General features: G+C 41.7%; 1 protein-coding gene across 1 annotated transcript in view; it reads right to left on the bottom strand.

Annotated features, from left to right (window-relative positions):
* The window catches only part of rab2a (RAB2A, member RAS oncogene family), an 89,718-nt gene that overhangs the window by 61,251 nt on the left and 8,299 nt on the right, over positions 1-20,168 (bottom strand). Inside the window, exons 2-3 of the mRNA XM_043689313.2 lie at positions 4,691-4,762; positions 2,265-2,332 (exon numbers count right to left, since the gene is read on the bottom strand). Coding sequence (XP_043545248.1) covers positions 2,265-2,332; positions 4,691-4,762 — 140 coding nt within the window. The remainder of the gene's footprint in view (positions 1-2,264; positions 2,333-4,690; positions 4,763-20,168) is intronic.

The raw sequence follows: 20,168 nt of genomic DNA, 5'->3' as shown, positions 1-20,168 counted from the left end.
CATGCTGACAAGATATCCCAACCCAATCTAGTCCCACCTGCCAGTACCCAGCCCATATCCCTCCAAACCCTTTCTATTCATATACCCATCCAAATGCCTCTTAAATGTTGCAATTGTACCAGCCTCCACCACATCCTCTGGCAGCTCATTCCATACACATCACCCTTTGCGTGAAAAGGTTGCCCCTCAGGTCTCTTTTATATCTTTCCCCTCTCACCCTAAACCTATGCCCTCTAGTTCTGGGCTCCCCCAACCCCAGGGAAAAGACTATTTACCCTATCCATGCCCCTCAATTTTGTAAACCTCTATAAGGTCACTCCTCAGCCTCTGACACTCCAGGGAAAACAGCCCCAGCCTGTTCAGCCTCTCCCTATAGCTCAAATCCTCCAACCCTGGCAACATCCTTGTGAAACTTGAAAGTGTTCAGAAAAGATTTACATCTTTCCAACAGGAAGGAGACCAGAACTGCACACAATATTCCAACAGTAGCCTAACTAGCGTCCTGTACAACCGCGACATGACGTCCCTACCCTGTACTCAATACTCTGACCAATAACTGAAAGCATATCAAACGCCTTCTTCACTATCCCATTTACGTGCAACTCCACTTTCAAGGAGCTATGAACCTGCACTCCAAGGTCTTTGTTCAGCAACACTCCCTCGGACCAACCCATTAAGATGGGTAAGTCGTGCAAAGATTTGCTTTCCCAAAATGCAGCAGTTTGCATTTATCTGAATTAAACTCCATCGGCCACTTCTCAGCCCACCTGGTCCAGATCCTGTTGTAATCGGAGGTAACCTTCTTCACAGTCCACTACACCTCCAATTTTGGTATCATCTACAAACTTGCTAACTCTACCTCTTATGCTCACATCATTTATATAAATGACAAAACGTAGTGGACACAGCATCGATCCTTGTGACACTCCACTGGTCACAGGCCTCCAGTCTGAAAAACAACCTTCCACCACCACCCTCTGTCTTCTACCTTTGAGCCAGTTCAATATCCAATTGGCTAGTTCTCCATGTGTTCTGTGAGATCTAACCTTGCTCACAAGGCTCCCATGGGGAACCCTGTCAAACGCCTTAATGAAGTCCATATAGATCACATCTACTGCTCTGCCCTCATCAATCCTCTTTGTTACTTCTTCAAAACACTCAATCAAGTTTGTGAGACATGATTTTCCATGCACAAACCCATGTTGACTATCCCTAATCAGTCCTTACCTTTCCAAATACACGTACATCCTGCCCCTCAGGATTCCCTCCAACAACTTGCCCACCACTGAGGTCAGGCTCACCGATCTATAGTTCCCTGGCTTGTCCTTACTATCCTTCTTAAACAGTGGCACCACGTTAGCCAACCTCCAGTCTTCCGGCACCTCACCTGTGACTATCGATGATACAAATATCTCAGCAAGAGACCCAGCAATCACTTCTCTACTTTCCCAGAGTTCTAGGGGTACACCTGATCAGGTCCTGGGGTTTTATCCACCTTTATGCATTTCAAGACATCCAGCACTTCCTCCTCTGTAATATGGACATTTTTCAAGATGTCACCATCTATTTTCCTACAGTCTCTCTCTTCCATATCCTTTTCCAGTAAATACTGATGCAAAATACTCGTTTAGTATCTCCCCCATTTTCTGCACCTCCACACAAAGACTACCTTGCTGATCTTTGAGCGGCCCTATTCTCTCTAGTTACCCTGAATGGATTAATCAGAAGTGGCTTTCACAGGAATGAGGCAAATGGTTTCTGCCTGCGCTACATAACTCAATACATCAAATAAAAGATCCTGCAAGGTGCATGGAGACAGGGGCAGCCAGCAAATGCGGCAATGATTGGAAGAAACATCAGCCAGAATTCTAATCTTTCCACCCCATAAAGTGAAACAGACCAGCAGCCCAAGGCAGATCCTCATTCGTCTGCCCTATAACCACAATGCAACTATTCTAACTGAATCCCTACACCACAATTTTATGAAATAATTCACCACAACTCGTTTTTTTCTACAACTGAGCTTTTAGAAACATTTTAAATAGAAGAGTCCTCTCACAAATAGTCATTAAAGTAAAAAGACAAGAATTTAACTATATATAGGAAACATTTTCAGAAAGCAGCATAAAGGTCAAACCTAATTCAACTGATTTAATGATTTATGTCTACCATATATTTAAGCTCCAGTCATATGTACTAGTAATGTGAACCAGTCTAGCAATTGGATACATTATAAACAATTTGAAATTTAGAAAAAAACTTACAGTATCCCAAATCTGAAGTTTTATTTGTTTTCCATCGATGGTTATCATTCGAGCACCAAATTCTACACCTGAATTCAAAGTGAAAAAATAACATTAATGGCTAAAGCCTAAGACAATTTTGTAACAGCAAACTATGTATTGGAGCGATAGAGTGAAAGGAAATACAAATTTCTAAATTTAAACACAAAGCTTCTTTCCAAATTAGTGACATTTAGCATTCTACACAGAACCCAATACAAAATACAACTGAATGCAATTCAAGATAATTAATTTCAAAAGGTGACAATTTAATATTGGATATATGAAGTTTAAACTGCTCATTTCATCCATTTCTGATTTCAAAATTTTATTAATCTCCATAAATAAGCTGTTCTGTTGTACGAATTTCATGTGCAACACCATTCCATAAATGCTTAAATCCACCAAAACTTCAATTATTGGGATGTTTACCAAATTATTATACAGCAGCTGAGCGAAAGTGAGGACTGCAGATGTTGGAGAGTCAGAGTCGATACCAACCTACTCACTATCTCACATCCCAAGAGCAGATGGGACTTCAATCTCGGCCTTCTGGTTGAAGAAAGAAAGGTGGGGAGAGGAGGTTGAGGATTAACCATAATAGTGTTAAGTGACCAAGCAGACATGACCTTATGACCTGTTATTTCTTAAACCTATATGTATAATCATTTGCCGAAACGTGTGGCACTGGAAAAGCACAGGTCAAGCAGCAAGCGAGCAGCAGGATAGTCAATGAAGGACTATGCCCTAAACGTCAACTCTTCTGCTCTTGCCTTGGTCACTTCACACTATTATGGTTAATCCTCAACCTCCTCTCCCCACTTTTCTTTCTTCAACCAGAAGGCCAAGATTGAAGTCCCATCTGCTCTTGGGATGTGAGATAGTGAGTAGGTTGGTATCGACTCTGACTCTCCAACATCTGCAGTCCTCACTTTCTCTCAGTTGCTGTATAATTCATGTACAAGGACCCATAAATTCTCTAAATACCAATAGCTACCAGGATTTAAAAAAATTTTGTTATTCAATTCTAACTAAAGTGGATGGATTTTCCACATCTTACTCCATCTTCTCGCATCCTGAACAATTTGCATCCCCTTAGCTTTTCATTTTGTCTTCACAGCTTACTTCTTGCTTTGTAAAATTAAAATTAAACTTAATATTACTTTATCTGTTCATCCAAATCACTAATAAGAATAGCAAATAGATGATCTACCAGTTACATCCACCCATCCTCAAAATGGCTGGTTTGCGTCTAGTTGATTTGTTAGTTAATAATCCTCAATCCATGCCATCCTCCCAACTCACTGAGCCCTACCTAATCTGTCCATTTTAATTGTGGACTCCAGTCAGACCTCTGAAACAGCAAAGGGCAAAGAACTTAAGGAACACTTCAAACGTTTGACAATGCACAATACACAACCATCTCTCTCCAGCCTGGAGGCTTCCTGCCTTCAGTCCTGAAGAAGGGCTTTTGCCCAAAACGTTGATTTTCCTGCTTCTCGGATGCTGCCTGACCGGCTATGCTTTTCCAGCACCACTAATCTAAAAACTGATTTCCAGCATCTGCAGCCCTCACTTTTGCCACAATACACAACCCTCCAGACAACTGAATTCAATAATTTCCAATCATAATTAATATTTGTTTCTTCCAAATGGTGGTGCTTGCAGTGGTTTCTCCATAACATTTAAACTTCCTCTAGCCTCATTTTATGTTTCCTTGGTCTATCCACTTTTGCCATGCAAAAGACATTGTCATTTAATATTTCTGGCCTTTCACAAAATCACTGACCTTACCCTTTGTCCTGCCCCCTGCCATTCAACATTGGTTGGGTCCGGTGTAAATGGTGACAAGCCAGTAGAGGGGAAATGGTGACAAGCATCACTGATGAGCTGGCTCAGGTCTAATGGACTCTTGTTAAGCTATATCTCTATTTTTCTTATTCTTAAAATTATTCAAAATGGCAATGCATTGTGGCAACAGGGGAAAAGATTTCACTACTTTACTGTGTTTTCCACTGTAAAATACTCCTGACAAAATCATACATATTATTCCTTCCTAGTCCCTTTACCTGCATCAAATCTGTTACACCTCTAACTTAAAACATTACCCATTCCTCCATTGACAGATGCTACCTGACCACATGAGCATTTCCCATTTCTAATTTAAATTTTCTGAATCCAGTATTTTGCTTGAGCGGAATATAGGGGTGTATACTGGGGGGTGCAATGAATTACTGCAGAGACACCAAGGGCATTCTCACAATCTAGCAGGATGTCATTTAACTGCTTCACAGTGTTACTGAGGTTTAATCTTTCTGCAGATGTATATGGTAAACTATTTTTAAATGAAATTTCTATCGGGAGAGGCAAGACGACAGCCAAAGAGATAGAGTATACTATGTACTCACCAATGGTAAGATCATGTACAGGTTGAAATCGCTTGTCTGTAAACTGTAGTAATAAACATGACTTGCCCACACCTGCAAACAAAAATTCCTAGTGTTAAATTCTGTACACTCTGATAAAGAAATGCAAGGGCAAACTGTACCACAGTAACACTATTTCACAGAAAATAAACACAATGGATTACATATTCAAAGCAGATCAGACAAACCCAGCCACAAACTGTACATTTACAAATATTACTAGTTGGTAAGGTCTAGCCAAGTTCTCAACATTGGCTGTGGACGCCAGTTAGCTTTATGGCAGCATCAGGTCAAAACATGGGCAAGGAGACTCTGTTGTTACCAAGTACTTAGCTGACAAATAAAGTCTCCTCCATATTGAGTAGCACCTTTGAGAAAGGAAGACAGGCAGGTGGTAATGGCACAAAACATACTTCAGATCCCCATCCAAAGTCCATCATTAAGAATGGCTTGGTAGAACCACTCCTCAGGTGACTGAGCTCTAAAGGTTGCTAGACAGTCTGTGGCTGGGGTTTAAGAAACCAGCAATAAGGAAAAACACATTTGGCCTCATCTTCACCAATCTGACTGCAGCAATTCCAATTTCAAATGCTTTCTAATTTGTACTTTGTATTTTCTCTACTCCATCCCCCTTCACGTTCCAGTATTCCGTATTTCACTCGTAATTGGTCTAAGCACAAAGCCGAAATGCTGACATGCCTCCTCAGAATATCTCTACTGAACATTATTGATCTTTTCATAAATTGCTGTTGGAATGCTGGATTTAGCTGTGTGGATATCACTTGCTCACAGGCTCTCACTTTGGGATTTTACAAAGCAAGCTAGCATGAATAAGACATCCAAATGGTGGTAAGCTCTCTACAGCTTCCCTCCATGGAGGGCACACATGCTTCAACTTGGAACAAATCAGATTGAAGAATGGGCTGGCATGTTGAACCAGGAAGTTAAGTTTTAAAAACGCTGAAATACATGTTAAAAATGGAGGCTGAAAGCAAGAGAGAGAAAGAAAGAGAAAGTGGAGTGGTACAAGTCAGAACAACTTGGAGATTCATAATTTATGAAGCATGCATTCCTCACAACAAGCTTTTCTTTGCTAACCCACCACTAAATCATCTGTTTGACTATTTTGATTACTCCCACAAGGTGGGTAATTTGCATGACACTCATAACTCCCCTCAAAATTCTAGCCTATGCTTTTATTTGGCTTAAAAATTTACAAGTAATTATGGAAAAGCATAGGTCTAGTTGACAAGTTAAAGTTCCTTAGGGTGGGAGTTTGAAACTAAAGGGGCATAGTTTTAAGGTGGGAGGAGCAAGTTTTAAAAAAGGACAAAGGCCAACTTGTTTTTTTTTAAAAAATACTGAGAGGCTAGTGTGTGAAATGAACTGCCAGAGATGGTGTTGATTGCAGGTACAGTTTCAGCATTTAAGACATTTGGATAAGTACTCAAAAAGGAAAAGGTTTGGAGGGATATGGGGCAAACACAGGCAAGTGGAATAGCTTACAGAACTAATTTACTTTGGGATGGACGAGTTGGACTGAAGGGTCCGATTCGATTCAGTATGACTCTATTCTAAATTGGGGCAACACTAACTGACGGTATTAGGAACTTTCAAAAGTTGGTTGTGGGAGGCTGTTCTCAGGTAAAGGGACATTTGACAAATGGGAGGCTTTCAAAAAAAAAACATAACGAGAGTTCAGGGCCAGCATGTCCCGGTTAGTGAGAAAAGGCATGGCTGGCCAGAGTAGGGAACATTGGAAGACTAGAGATATTGAGGCTCTGCTCAAGAAAAAGGAGCCAAGCGTCAGGTACAGACAGCTTGGATCAGAACATTGGGAGTTTACTTAAAAGGGAAATCTGGAGGGCAAAAAAAGGGGACATGAGATAGCTTTGGCAAATAAAGTTCAGAAAAATCCAAACAGATTCTATAAGTACATCAAGGACAAGAGAGTAACTAGGGAGAAAATAGGGCTCCTTAAAAGTTCAGGAAAGTCATCTATGCATGGAGCCATAGGAGACAGATAAAATCCTAAACATTTGTCAGTATTTGCTCTGAAGAAAGAAATGAAAGATAGGCAACTCTGGGAAATAATGTCTTCATGTCTTGAAAACAGTCCATATGACAGAAGTAGTGCTGGAGGTCTTAAAATGCATAATAGATAGATAAATGCCCAAAGACATTCTGGAAAACTAGGGAAAAAATTGCAAGGTCTATAATCATCAACAACCACCACAGGTGAGGAGCTGGAAAACTGGTTGGTGACTAATGTGGTGCCATTATTTAAGGCAGGCTGCAAGAAGCCTGGAAACTGTAGACCAGTGAGCCTTACATCAGTGATGGAAAAAATTCTGAGAATCTACATGTATTCAGAAAGGCAAGGACTGATTAAGGATAGGCTGCATGGGAAACTGTTCTGCACAAACTTGATTCAGTTTTTATTTGAAAGGGTGACCAAGATGATGGATGAAAGCAGAGCGGTAGACATTGCCCGCATGGACTTCAGCAAGGCTTTCGACAAGGTTCCACATGGTAGATTCATGACTAAGGTTAGATCATATGGGATCCATAAGGGTCAGTGTGGACTTAGTGGGTCAAACAGCCTGCTTCTGTACTGTGGGAATTCTAGGATACCGTAAGCGCAAAAAGCAGTGAAGGTGGATTCAAATACAGCAGAGATGTCTTGCTGCAATTGTACAGGGTCTTAGTGAGACAACGTAAGAGGTACTGTACACAGCTTTGGTCTCCCTATTGAACGAGGGAGTATAATAAAAGCTTACTAGTCTGTCTCCTGGATGACAGAGAGCCTGGTCAATCAGGTCTATATTCACTTGAGTTTAGAAGAATGAGGAATGATCTCATAGTAACCTATGAAATCTAACAGGACTAGAAAGAATAAACACAGGATGTTCCTGATGACTGGGGAGACCAGAATCAGGGTCAGAGTTTAAGGCTATTTGGTGGGCCATTTAGAACCGAGATGAAGAAAGCTTTCAGAGAATGGTGAGCTCATCAAATTCTCTGCCTTGGGAGGTAATTGAGGCCAAAGTGTTAAATGCTTTCAAGGAGTTAGATTAGATCTTAAGAGCAGAAGAAATCAAGTTTGGAGGAGAAAGGAGGAGTGAATTAAGTTTGATGATTAGCCATGACATATTGAATAGTAAAGCAAGCTCAAAGGCCTGAATGGTGCTTCTGGTTTCTATGCATAAAAAGGTTTAAAAGGATGTTGCCAGGTTTGGAGGATGCTATAGGGAGAGGCTAAATAGGCTGGGGCTGTTTTCCCTGGAGTGTCACAGGCGGAGGGGTGATCTTATAGAGGTTTATAAAATCTGAGGGACATAGATAGGGTAAATGGACAAGGCCTTTTCCCTGGGGTGGAGAGTCCAGAACTAGTGGACATAGATTTAGGGTGGGTGGGGAGATTTAAAAAGGGACCCAAGGGGCAACGTTTTCACGCAGAGGGTGGTGCGTATATGGAATGAACTGCCAGAGGAAGCTCATCCACTCCCCTCTACCTCAAACCCTCCAACCCTGGCATCATCCTTGTAAATCTTTTTTGAACCCTCCACAAGCTGCACTGCAGAAATTCAAAGAACCTCAGGCAGCACTTTACAAACCCATGACCATTTCCATTTGGAAGGGCAAGGATTGAGATACACGGGAACAACACCCTATGCAAGTTCCCCTCACTATCTTGGCTTGGAAATATACTGTCAGCTGTTTCCATGACTTGAATGCTTGTGATGCAGTCCTACCAAATCTTGAGAATGCTGCAGGAGTAGTGCTATTGGAAGCACTCTAGAAGACATCTGTGGCAGCTCTACAGAATCCATGATTCTGTGCAGGACAGAAAATAGTCGGGTGGACGATAGGTTTGCCCCGAGACTGACGTGCACTGCAAGGCTCAGGTTACTTCACACACAGTCTGCCAAATTGGCTGCTTGCTTTCAAACGTTTGTCCACTTTTTGTCGATGGCAGCAAAGAAATGACACACCAAATAGGTCAACTGTTGGACAACATTCAGCACAGTACTAATGGCATTATTTTGTGGTCTATATTCATCTTGAAGTGCAGGTTTTGATTTTAAAAATGCATTTAATAAAAAGACCTGTGCCTCAAAAATGTTTTCAGACTGTGAGCTAGCAGTGCATAACTCAGGTGAAATGCTCACTGATTAGTTTTTCCGTGTGAAAAAGTCTGAAGATACTAAAAGACGAAAAAACTTCCAGTCTGGAAGCATTTGTAAATTCCCTCCGAGATCATACTGATGGCCATTAAAGGTCAGGGCCTATACATATCATTACTTCACACCATTGGCCACTTGAGTTTCTGATTCTCCAATGTTGCGTTTGACTTGTCCCTCCTGATGTTCAGAAAACTTCAAGTCATAAACCTAGTGACCAAACATTATGCGAGACTTCTCCCAAGTTCATCTTTGCTCAGTGTCAAATGTTATGGTGATGGCTACAAAAATGAGGTAAAGATCTATGACAAATCAGTGAAAAACATGGAGGGTTAAAGAGTGTCCCAGCACTATGTCTGTGATGTGCCTTTACTCAAAATAAATTCTCACTTCCCAGGGAGCCAATGGTCTCCACAAGCCAATTCAGACATACTGTAGTCAATATCTTTCCATAAATATAAAGGAGGGTGATACCAAGGTCATTGCAGCAATCCAACTTGTGTCCAAGGTAATGCTAATCGCAAAGATCATGTGGAATCCTTCCCTACTCCTCGCAAGTTGTTACAAAAAATCATGGAGCTGGCCTGTAGGGTAGGGTCACCATACTTCAAGACTTTAGAGATGGAATTCCATCAACTTTGGGGCTCTTGTTACTTTTCACTTCACTGATGTGGATCCAGGTTCTTCCAGAGTGGCTGTCAGCTTTCTTGACAGATCGTTATTAGATGCAGTGGATAGCATTTCCATACATTTTTCCAGTAATAAAGTACACAGGCTTTCAAAATACACTGACCTGCACTCCAAGATTGACTTGACAGTGTATAATGCTTAGCTATTGCAACTCTTCAGGTTGGTTTCAACTCAACATGCTGGCCTACACAGATTTGAAAACTTGAGGTTTTTTGCCAGCATCCTAACAGTCAAGATTTTGCTGCAGCTGTGATTCACAGTCATTTTGGACATTCCTCAGTTTACTTGCAAGGGCGTTGCAGATTTGACAGTAGACTGTATTTTCCTCTTGCTTGGCTGACTGAATCTGATGAGCTGACCTTTATATTGGGAGCAAATCTGGGATTTCTGACATTTCAATCATTGGGAATAGCTAGTACTGCAGCTTTGTGCACCCAGCACAAAATACAACCACCTGCTTTTCAGGTGAATTAGTGAACTGCAGTAGGATTCTGATTAGACAGAGGTAGTTACTATCATGACCACACACCAGGGTTATCTTCAGAGTGCTCTCGGAACTAAGAATTTGTATATACTCGTTTGCTACCCTCTTATCTTCTGAATGTTTTCAGTTCAAAAATATCCAAGTACAAGATCAAAAGGTTTGTTTTTATTTTTAAAATCACTCCCAACATATGGGAGTCACTGGCTGTGCCAACATTTATTGCCCGTCCCTAGTTGCCCTTGAGGTGGGAATGAGCTGCCTCCTTGAACTGTTACATTCCATGTGCTGTTGGTATGCCATTTATGGACAAGTTTCCTAAGTAATTTAACAATAGTTGTGCAGATAGAAAAATTATGAAGCGAAGGCTAAAACAGATTTAAACAAAGGATATGAGTTACGTATAAACCAAAAATTAGCTGAACTTCTATTGCTGCAGATTTAGTTTGCTTGAAGGGTCTTTATCCTAAGTGATGGGGTTGATAACAGTCCGATTCAGCAGGTGCATTGCAGTTGAGGGTTGTTCCTACAAACGGGCTAGGTAGAACAGCTCCTTAGAGAGAGAGCAAGACACTCTGTTGCACTTTGATGGCACTGCAGGGATGTCTCTTGGTAGCCTCATTCAGCACAATTGCTCTGGATACCCTCACGTCTCCCTGCTGAGAATGGCTGCTTCAAGACATCACCTGAATTTCAGACTTCTATACAGTTCAAAACTTCATGATGGCAATTCCAAATTATTGAATCATGCTTCCATACTAGATACAGATCTAAAATGAGGTTTGCAGGACCAATGCATCTACTGCATTTTAGTGAGATAACTTTAGAAAATTAATTGTCACCAATTTCAGCTTCACTGGCTCTCATTTGGCCAGGTATTTTAAAGGTTGGAAGGGTAAATCACACATCCACGTAAGCCACTGCCAGTTAGTACTGCTTACTACTGGAAATATTAACTTAATTTCTAAAGGACTGAATTTCTTCTTGCTATAAGCAGCCTCATTCCAAACCAGCTGAATCTATAAGTGTAATTATCTGACTTCTGGCAGAAAGACAGGATCGCTTTATGAAATATGGTTAACACCACATTTAAATGCTAAACCAGATGGCACGAAACTACATGTTACATAACTTCATATTAGTGCTTAATTTTATTCATGGTCAACTTTAAGTTTAGAAGAGAAGATGATGTGGGACACTGCATTTTGAACAATGAGAACAGATTTAAATGTTTTGCACACCTTGGTTATGACAAGAGAAACACCAATCCTCATATTGAGAGAAATAGGATAAGCAACAAACTGGAAAAATCTTCAGTTACTGACTTAAGAATCAAATTTCATAACTGTTAGGTTTATAGGTGCAATGTCTGCAGCATTCCTAAGTTAATAGAAAAATAGATTTGGTTACAATCGTACATAGCAATAAATTTGGTACAGTGTGCTGTACATTAACTATCATTTCCTATCTCTGCACATTAAAAGTAACATTTTACACAAGCTCTGGTGATACCGATACAGTCCTGCATTGATCATGGTGATTTCACCTTCACATACCTGAACATATCTAAGTGGCAAAGGTAGACTTGAGGACGAGCTCAGAATACATTAAGGAAACAACATTTCTTCAAACAGTAAATTTTGCAAACCAGTGAATAGCCAATTTTAGACCTGGTGGTGCATAGTGAAATAGGATTAATGATCTCAGTGCACGCAGCTTTAGCCAAACTTTGTACTAGATTTAAGGATGCGAAATGTGGATCTGAAAAGTGTCTAAAAATGTAAAGCACAATGTCATTGCAAAGGTAAAAACAACAGTTGGTTAATTTAACTGAATGGGATTAAAATGTACTTAAAAATTGTGCCAAACAAGATATTTAGTTAAAAATATTTTTCACATAGAAACACACTTTAAGAGTGAGATGAACCATTGGTGACAAAGGAATTTGATGATACACAAGCTTGAACTAGCAATAAACATAAAAAGACAGTAAAACCTTCTGCAAATAAATCAGTACAACTGAAGTTAACAGGAGTTCCTTCGAAGCAGAGATGGGAAGAAAGGAAATAACAGTGAACAAATACCTTGCTCCTCTGTCAAAACAAATCACCCCAAGAACAGAAAATCAAGGACAAGTGGGAGAAAAAGTACTCGGCAGACTATTGTAGCGAAAGGCTGAGTGCTTAAACTCATTAAAAAGGTGGTCTCAGAAATATGGATGCATTTGGTTGCAACCTCCAAATGTCCAGTGATGAAATAATCCCTGTGATTAAAAACTGAAAATATATCAAGGGAGGGTGATTCACAGAATACATTTCATCAGGAAAGTACTGGAACCGATTTGAAAAGCAGTAGCAGATTTTTCCAAAATCTTAAGACATTTAGAAAATTACAAAATAAACAGACAGAATTATATGGTGTTGAGAAAGGGAAACAACGTTAAAGCAATTTTGAGGATATAACGAGCAGAGTAAATAGCAAACACGAATTGTAGACCTGGATGCCCAAGAGGCATTCAATAGTCTCCTGCATAAAAGAAAAACAATGGAGGTAGATTTTGGGTATATTAACATGGCTTGAGGACTATAATTTGTAAAGGGCTATTGTGATCAGTGTTGGGGCTTCAACCACAATTTATATTGATGACTTGAATGAAGGGTCTGAGTGCATTGATGCCAAATTTGCCATCATAGAAAATCAGGTGCAAGACCAACCAGAGAACATAGAACATCACAGCGCAGCACACGCTCTTCGGCCCTCAATGTTGTGCTGATTTGTGAAACTAATTTAATGCTCATCTAACCTACATCGTTTCATTATTATCCATATGTCCAATGCCTGTTTAAATGCCCTTAACGCCAGCAAGTCTACTACGGTTGGAGGCAGGCTGTTCCACACCCCTATTACTGAGTAAAGAAACTATCCCCAAAATCTGTCCTATATCTATCACCTCTCAATTTAAAGCTAATGTCCCCTCGTGTTAGCCTTCACCATCCGAGGAAAAAGGCTCTCACTGTCCACCCTATCTATCCCTCTGATTATCTTATACATCTCGATTAAGTCACCTCTCAACCTTCTTCTCTATAACAAAAACAGCCTCAGTTCCCTCAGACTTCCCTTCCATACCAGGCAACATCCTAGTAAATCTCCTCTGAACCCTTAAAAGGATCAACATCCTTCCTAGAATGCGGTGACCAGAACTGTACGTAATACTCCAGGTGCAGTTCCAGTCTTCTGGCCTTATACAGCTGAAGCATGACCTCATGGCTCAAACTCAACCCCCCTACCAATAACCACCAACACACCATATGCCTTTTGAACAACCCTATCAACCTGGGTGGTAACTTTCAGGGATTTATGCACCTGGATACAAATCTGTTCATTTACATTGCCAAGAATTTTACCATGAACACTGTGCATTCCCGTTATTTCTTCTGAAGTGAACTACCGCACACTTTTCCACATTAAACTCCATTTGCCACCTCTCCGTCCAGCTCTGCATCTTATCTATGTCCCTCTGTAACCCGCAACATCCTTCTGCACTATCCACAGTTTTGCCTTACCTTAAGTGTTATCCAAAAATTTATTAACCCACCCTTCTAAGCCCACATCCAGATCATTTATAAAAATGACAAACAGCAGTGGCCTCAAAACAGATCCTTGCGGCACACCACTGGTAACCGAGCTCCAGGATGAACATTTCCCATCAACCATCACCCTCCGTCTTTTTTCAGCTAGCCAATTTCTGATCCAAACAGTTAAATCACCTTCAATCCCAAAACTCCAATTTTGTGCAATAGCCTACCGTGGGGAACCTTATCAAGCGCCTTACTGAAATCCATATACACCACATCAACCACTTTTCCTTATCTACCTGTTTGGTCACCTTCTCGAAGAAGTCAATAAGGTTAGTCAGGCATGACCTACCCTTCTCAAAACCGTGTTCACTGCCACTAATCAAATTCTTTTCCAGATGATTATAAATCCTCTCTTATAACCTTTTCCAACACATTACCCACAACCAAATTAAGGCTCACTGGCCTATAATTACCAGGGTTATCCTGACTCCCCTTCAACAAGGGAACAACATTTGCTATCCTCCAATCTTCTGGCACTATCTTGTCATTGTCTACAGGAATAAAGATCAAAGCCAAAGGCTCTGCAATCTCCTCCCTGGCTTCCCGTGAATCCAAGGATAAATCCCATCCGGCCCAGGGGTCTTAGCAATTTTGGAAGATCTGAAAATAGATAAAAACTCCTCTTTGGATGAGAAAGTGAGGGCTGCAGATGCTGGAGGTCAGCTGAAAATGTGTTGCTGGAAAAGCGCAGCAAGTCAGGCAGCATCCAAGGAACAGGAGAATCGACGTTTCGGGCATAAGCCCTTCTTCAGGAACTTTCCTCATTCCTGAAGAAGGGCTTATGCCCGAAACGTCGATTCTCCTGTTCCTTGGATGCTGCCCGACCTGCTGCGCTTTTCCAGCGACACATTTTCAGCAAAAACTCCTCTTTGTCAACCTCACTCCCATGTAATCTTGCAGCCAGTGTCTCTGTATTATCACTAATGTTATCTTTTTCCAATGTGAATCCTGATGAAAACTATTCATTAAGCACTTCCCCCATGTCCTCAGATTCCACCCACAACTTGCCACTATCTTTGATTGGCCCTAATCTTACTCTAGTCATTCTTTTATTTCTGACATACTTATAGAAAGCCTTTGGGTTTTCCTTGACCCTATCCAACAACTTCTCATGCCCCCTCCGGACTCCTCTTAGCCCTCTCTGGATCTTTTGTGGCTGATATAACACTCAAGCCCCCTAACTGAGCCTTCACGCCTTATCCTCACATAAGCCTTCCTCTTGAGAAGCACTTCAACTTCTTTAGTAAACCATGGCTCCCTCTCTTGACAACTCCTCCCTGCCTGATAGGCATATACTTATCAAGGATCGGTCGCAGCTGTTGAAGTGGGAGATGGCATGGGGCAGGCTAACACTAGGTACATAGACACACAAGATGGCTACTGAATCATAAGTTGGTCACTTGACACACAAGATGGCCAGCAGATCACAATATGGAGACAGACAGCAGAGCAAACAGACACTGCCTGGGACCACCAGAATGCCAGCACAATGCACTCTCAGCCTAGTTGATTAGTTTAAGGCAGGTGGGGGAAAGAATACGAGTAGCGTACACTGCTCAAAGTGTCTGGGTCCAGCCAACACCCTTGATAAAAATGCTAACAGTTTGATATGGACTCAATACAAAGTGATAATAGCCAGGGCTGCAGTAATCATCCTCTCAGGAAGAGCGAATAGCGCCCATTACTACAGCAAAGGACTTTCACACAGACATTGAAACTGACAGTGTCTCCGCTGAAACTTAATTCCAGTGCAGTCATTGTCAAAGGCTGCACTGGAATTGACAATGACTGCATCAAAACTATCAACGATTCTGCAATGTTTACAACAAACAAACAAACAATTACAGAAACAATAACCTCACTGACCTATTATATCACAGAATGTACAAAAGTATCTTGACATGTGCTCCGGGTTGAGAGAGGAATCACAGCTGACCACTCTGCTGTCAGTCTCTCTCTCCCTGGAACTCCGGTATTTCTTGTACAATAAACGGTCATTGAACCCTGACTCTGATTCAGAGGTTGACGATTTTTTCCCCATAACACTGTTCCTTGAATAAGCTCCACATTTTTCAAGAGTGACCGTCCCCTGCAGTTTCCTTCCCCATTCTATGCATCCTAAACCTTGCTTAATCACATCATAATTGCCTTCCCCCCAGTTATACCTCTTTCCGTGCAGTATATACCTATCCCTGCCTGTTGCTATTATAAACACAACCAAATTATGGTCACAATCACCAAATCTAACACCTGGCCAGGTTCATTCCCCAGTACCAAATCCAATATGGTATCACCCCTTGTTGGCCTGTCTACACGCTGTCAGAAAACCCTCCTGCACACATTGAACAAAAACTGACCCATCTAAACTACTTTAACTGGAATACAATAGTTCAAGTCCCCCAAAGCAACCACCCGGTTACTCTTGCTTCCATTGGGAATCACCTTTGCTATCCTTTCCTCTACATCTCTGCAACTATTCGGAGGCCTATAGAAAGCTCTCAACAGGGTGACCTCTCCTTTCCTGCTTCAACCTCAGCGGATGAGTCTTCAAACATAGTATAGTTAATAAGTTTGCAGATGACACCAAAATTGGAGTTGTAGTCGACAGTGAAGAGGGTTACCTCCAGAGTACAATGGGATCTTGATCAGACGGGCCCATGAGCCGGGGAGAGGTGTTTGGTATGCTTTCCTCTTTTGGAAAGAGTATAGAGGACAGGAGTTGGGAGGTAATGTAGCTTCTGTACAGACATTGGTTAGGCCACTTTTGGAATATTGCTTGCAATTCTGGTCTCCCTCCTATCAGAAGGACGTTGTGAAACTTGAAAGGGTTCAGACAAGATTGACAAGGAAGTTGCCAGGGTTGGAAGATTTGAGCTATAGGGAGAGGCTATATACCTCTTTCACAACATCTTTACGATAAGAAGGAGACCAGAATTGCATGAAGTATACCAACAGTGGCCCAACAAATGTCCTAGGGTTGGATCTGGGATAAGGTTGGGTTGGGGGGGTGGGGAGAGAGAGGGGAGGGGGAGAGAAGAGAGAGGGAGAAGAGAGGGGAGAGAATAAGGAAACTGGTGAAATCCACATTGACCCCATGTGGTCGGAAGGTCCGAAGGAGAAAGAGGTGGTGTGCTTCCGCCAGGAGTCATGTGGTTGGGGTTTGCAAGTCGAGGAGCCCCAGGACTTGCATGTCCCTGGTGGCGGTGGTGGGTGGGGTGGGGTGGGGTGGGGTGTGGGGGGGGGGGGGGGGGGGGGGGGGGGAGAGGAGGAGGAAAGAGTTAAAAAGGGTTCAGCCACCATGTGGTGGGGTTGTTTAGTGCATGTGTCCTGGAAATGTTCTCGGAGATGTTCCACAAGTCGGTGCCCTGTTTCCCCAATGTAGAGGAGTCCACATCAGGAGCAGACACAAACGACGTGTGGAAGGGCAGGTAAATTTCTGTTGGATATGGAAAGATGGAGGTAAGTGGGGAGAGGTGTAGGTGCAGGTTTTGCACTTCTTGTAGTGGCAGGGGAAGGTGCCAGAATTGGATGGTGGGTTGGTGGGGGGCATGGACCTAACAAGGGAATTGTGAAGGGAATGGTTTCAACGAAATGCAGATAGGGGTGAGGAGGAAATATATCCCTTGTGGTGGAGTCTGTTTATAGGTGGTGGAAGATGTAATGTATCCAGAGGTTGGTGGGTGGAGGGTGAGGCCCGGGGGGGGGTCCTTGCTGTGAGTGGAGGGGTGGGGTTCAAGGACAGGAGGTGTGGGAAGTGAAGGAAATGCGCTGGACAGATCATTGGCCATGTGGGAGGGAAAATTGTGGTCATTGAGGGAGACAGCCATCTGAGATGTTCTATGATGTAATTGGTCCTCTAACTCCAGGATTAGTGGTTCGTCAAGGTAGATATTGAAAGTTTGAGGAAGGTACTGAATATAAAAGCAGTGAATAAATGCTGGAACTGTACAAGATATTGGTTAGATTGCAGATGGAGATTCAGGTTAAGTTCTGGTCACTAGAAAGGACACTTGCTGCACAGAGCGTAGAGGAGGTTGACAAGAATTACATCAGGATTTGAAAAGTGTAGGTGTAAGAAAAGATCACACAAGCTAGGGTTGATTTCCTTAGAATGGAGGAGGCTGAACTTAAATCCAGGTCTGTAAAATAATGAGGGCTTGGATAGAATAGACAGATTTCCTCTTGCAATTCCTGAGGGCTACAGATTGAAGTTTTGTCGAAGAATTAGAGGAACATTAGGAAAAGCTTTTGCACTCAGTGGTGGGGTCTGTAATTTGCTACCCAGTTTGCCGAGGGGAAGAAACCTTCAGCTTAAAAATGAGCCTGAATCTTCACCTGAGGTTAAGTCAATCAGCTGGCACAGGGTCAGCACATTGGCCTATTTGAGTTTGTGCGTGTTTCCCCTACAGTAAGAATCAAGCACTGGAGGGCACACTTTTGCAAGAAGAAAATCCCCTTTTAAGACTGTGATTAATAGACAGATTCTTGCCCTATCATGGAGTAAAGATTTATGTAAAATAGTCAGGTAAGTGGAGCAGAGGCTAAGATCAGACAGAATGAATGCCAAAGCAGGCTCAAAGGGCTGGACGGTTTACTACTTCTGTTTACATTTTGTTCTTGCAGGTCTTTGAGCTTTCAGTGAGCACATTTGCAAAACGCCACTTCTCTAAATTAGCTGTTGCAGTCCCCTCTATGTAGCTGCAGTGATAAAATAAACAGCGACTCAACAGTACATCATCTCCCCCTTGAGCAGATGCATAAATGAGAATACAGGTGCAGTTGATGCAGCCTGGCCAAGGAGCATCCTATAGGCATCAGGCACACCCTTCTAATTATTTAAGATTCTAACCCATACTGCACACTAATTAGAAATGTTACTTTGAAATCAGTTGGCATTAAACGCTCCAATAAAATGTCTGAATTAAAAATTAAACATCTTATTAGTATAATCCAAATTTCATTATTGTATTCTAATTGCACTGTAAGTAGGAATTCAGTACAGTAATAATCATTGGCTACACTTTAGTAAATTTTGGGTAATGGAATTTTAAATGCTGTAACTTTTACCATGTGTCATGACTACATATGTTGAATGGATTCATCTCACTGTCACAGGGAAAATGCATATCCCCACTGGCAAGGCAGTTCCTTGGGTGACTAAGAACCATTCAAGCCAATCGATAATGGGGCAAATTAAATCAATGTAATCTAATATGCAGAGGGGGACAGAAATCCAGTAGATTTTTATTGGGCATAATTGGCACAGGGATACCTCTGTGCCAAAATGTCCAAGTCCCAGACAGATCAAATATTTTGAACAAGATTTGATGGTGGGTATGTGCAATTTTCATGCCATGCACCTTTCGATATCCAGTTTAAAAATATATCATCCTTTCAAATTTAGGATTAAAGCTGACATTTTAATGACAGATCACCAAGAATGCTTACCACAAATCAGTTACAGCCTGTTGCTGCTTAACAAGTGCACAAATCAGAGAACAAACTCATTAATGCTCTTCCCTTTCCAGCCACACCCAGTCCTCCAAAAGACTGAACTTCAGAAAAAGTCTCTAATGCGAGGTCCACACTGCTTTAAAAAGATAGATGTCTGCAAAACTCAAATGTAAAAATAATAATTGATCATGGTAGGGTTTTTTAAAAAAAAACTTTTTCACTTTTAAATGGGCCAAAGCACGAAAGGCTTAGAGAGGGGAGAATTCTTTATGTCTCCAGGAGGGCTTTTTAAGCCAGTACAAAATGTCAGGAGACAGAGCTCATTTTCAGAAATGAAGCTGGGCAATTAGTAGGTGCAGCTGTGGGGGCAGTATTTCAGTGACACTGACCATAACTCAGCAAGATTTAAGATAGTTGTAGATAAGGACAATAGCATACCAGAAATAAAAAGGTTCTGAATTGAGGGAAGGCCGATTTCAATAAGACAGGACCTGACCAAAACAGACCAGGAGCAATTCCCTACAAGAAAATCCATACCAAAGCAGTGGGAGATATTTAAGGGTCAACAGTGAGAATGCAGGACTAACGTGTTCCCATAAAGATGAAGATAGGACTAAGTGCAGAGAACCATGGATGGTTAAGGATTGGATAAGGAAAAAAGGGAAGCTTATGGGAGATTCAAAACAGGAGATACGGTAGAGGAAAAGAGTGCAGGTGGTCACTTAAGATAAAGTATGACAAGTAACAGTAGGAAACATCCAAAGGCACTTATTTGCATTTTAAGGGTAAGAGAATAATTAGGGAAAGAGTATGACCTATCGTAGTATAGCTGAGGCTTTAAATGAGTACTTTACATCTGCATTCACAAATGGGATATAGGCCTAGGAATCAAGGGAATTGTGATACACTTGAACAAACTAGCATGGAGAGGGAGGATATATTAATGGTTTAGTAAGCTTTGAAGTGGTGAGAAGTATCCAAGGGCTGCATTAAATTCAAGAGCTTGGAGGTTG

The sequence above is a fragment of the Chiloscyllium plagiosum genome, unplaced genomic scaffold (genome assembly GCF_037043375.1).
Source record: "Chiloscyllium plagiosum isolate Xiang-an unplaced genomic scaffold, Cpla_swu_hap1 HiC_scaffold_4, whole genome shotgun sequence".
Taxonomy (NCBI): Eukaryota; Metazoa; Chordata; class Chondrichthyes; order Orectolobiformes; family Hemiscylliidae; genus Chiloscyllium; species Chiloscyllium plagiosum.
The sequence above is the reverse complement of the archived record's forward strand: the minus strand, read 5'-3'. Positions and strand labels throughout refer to the sequence as shown.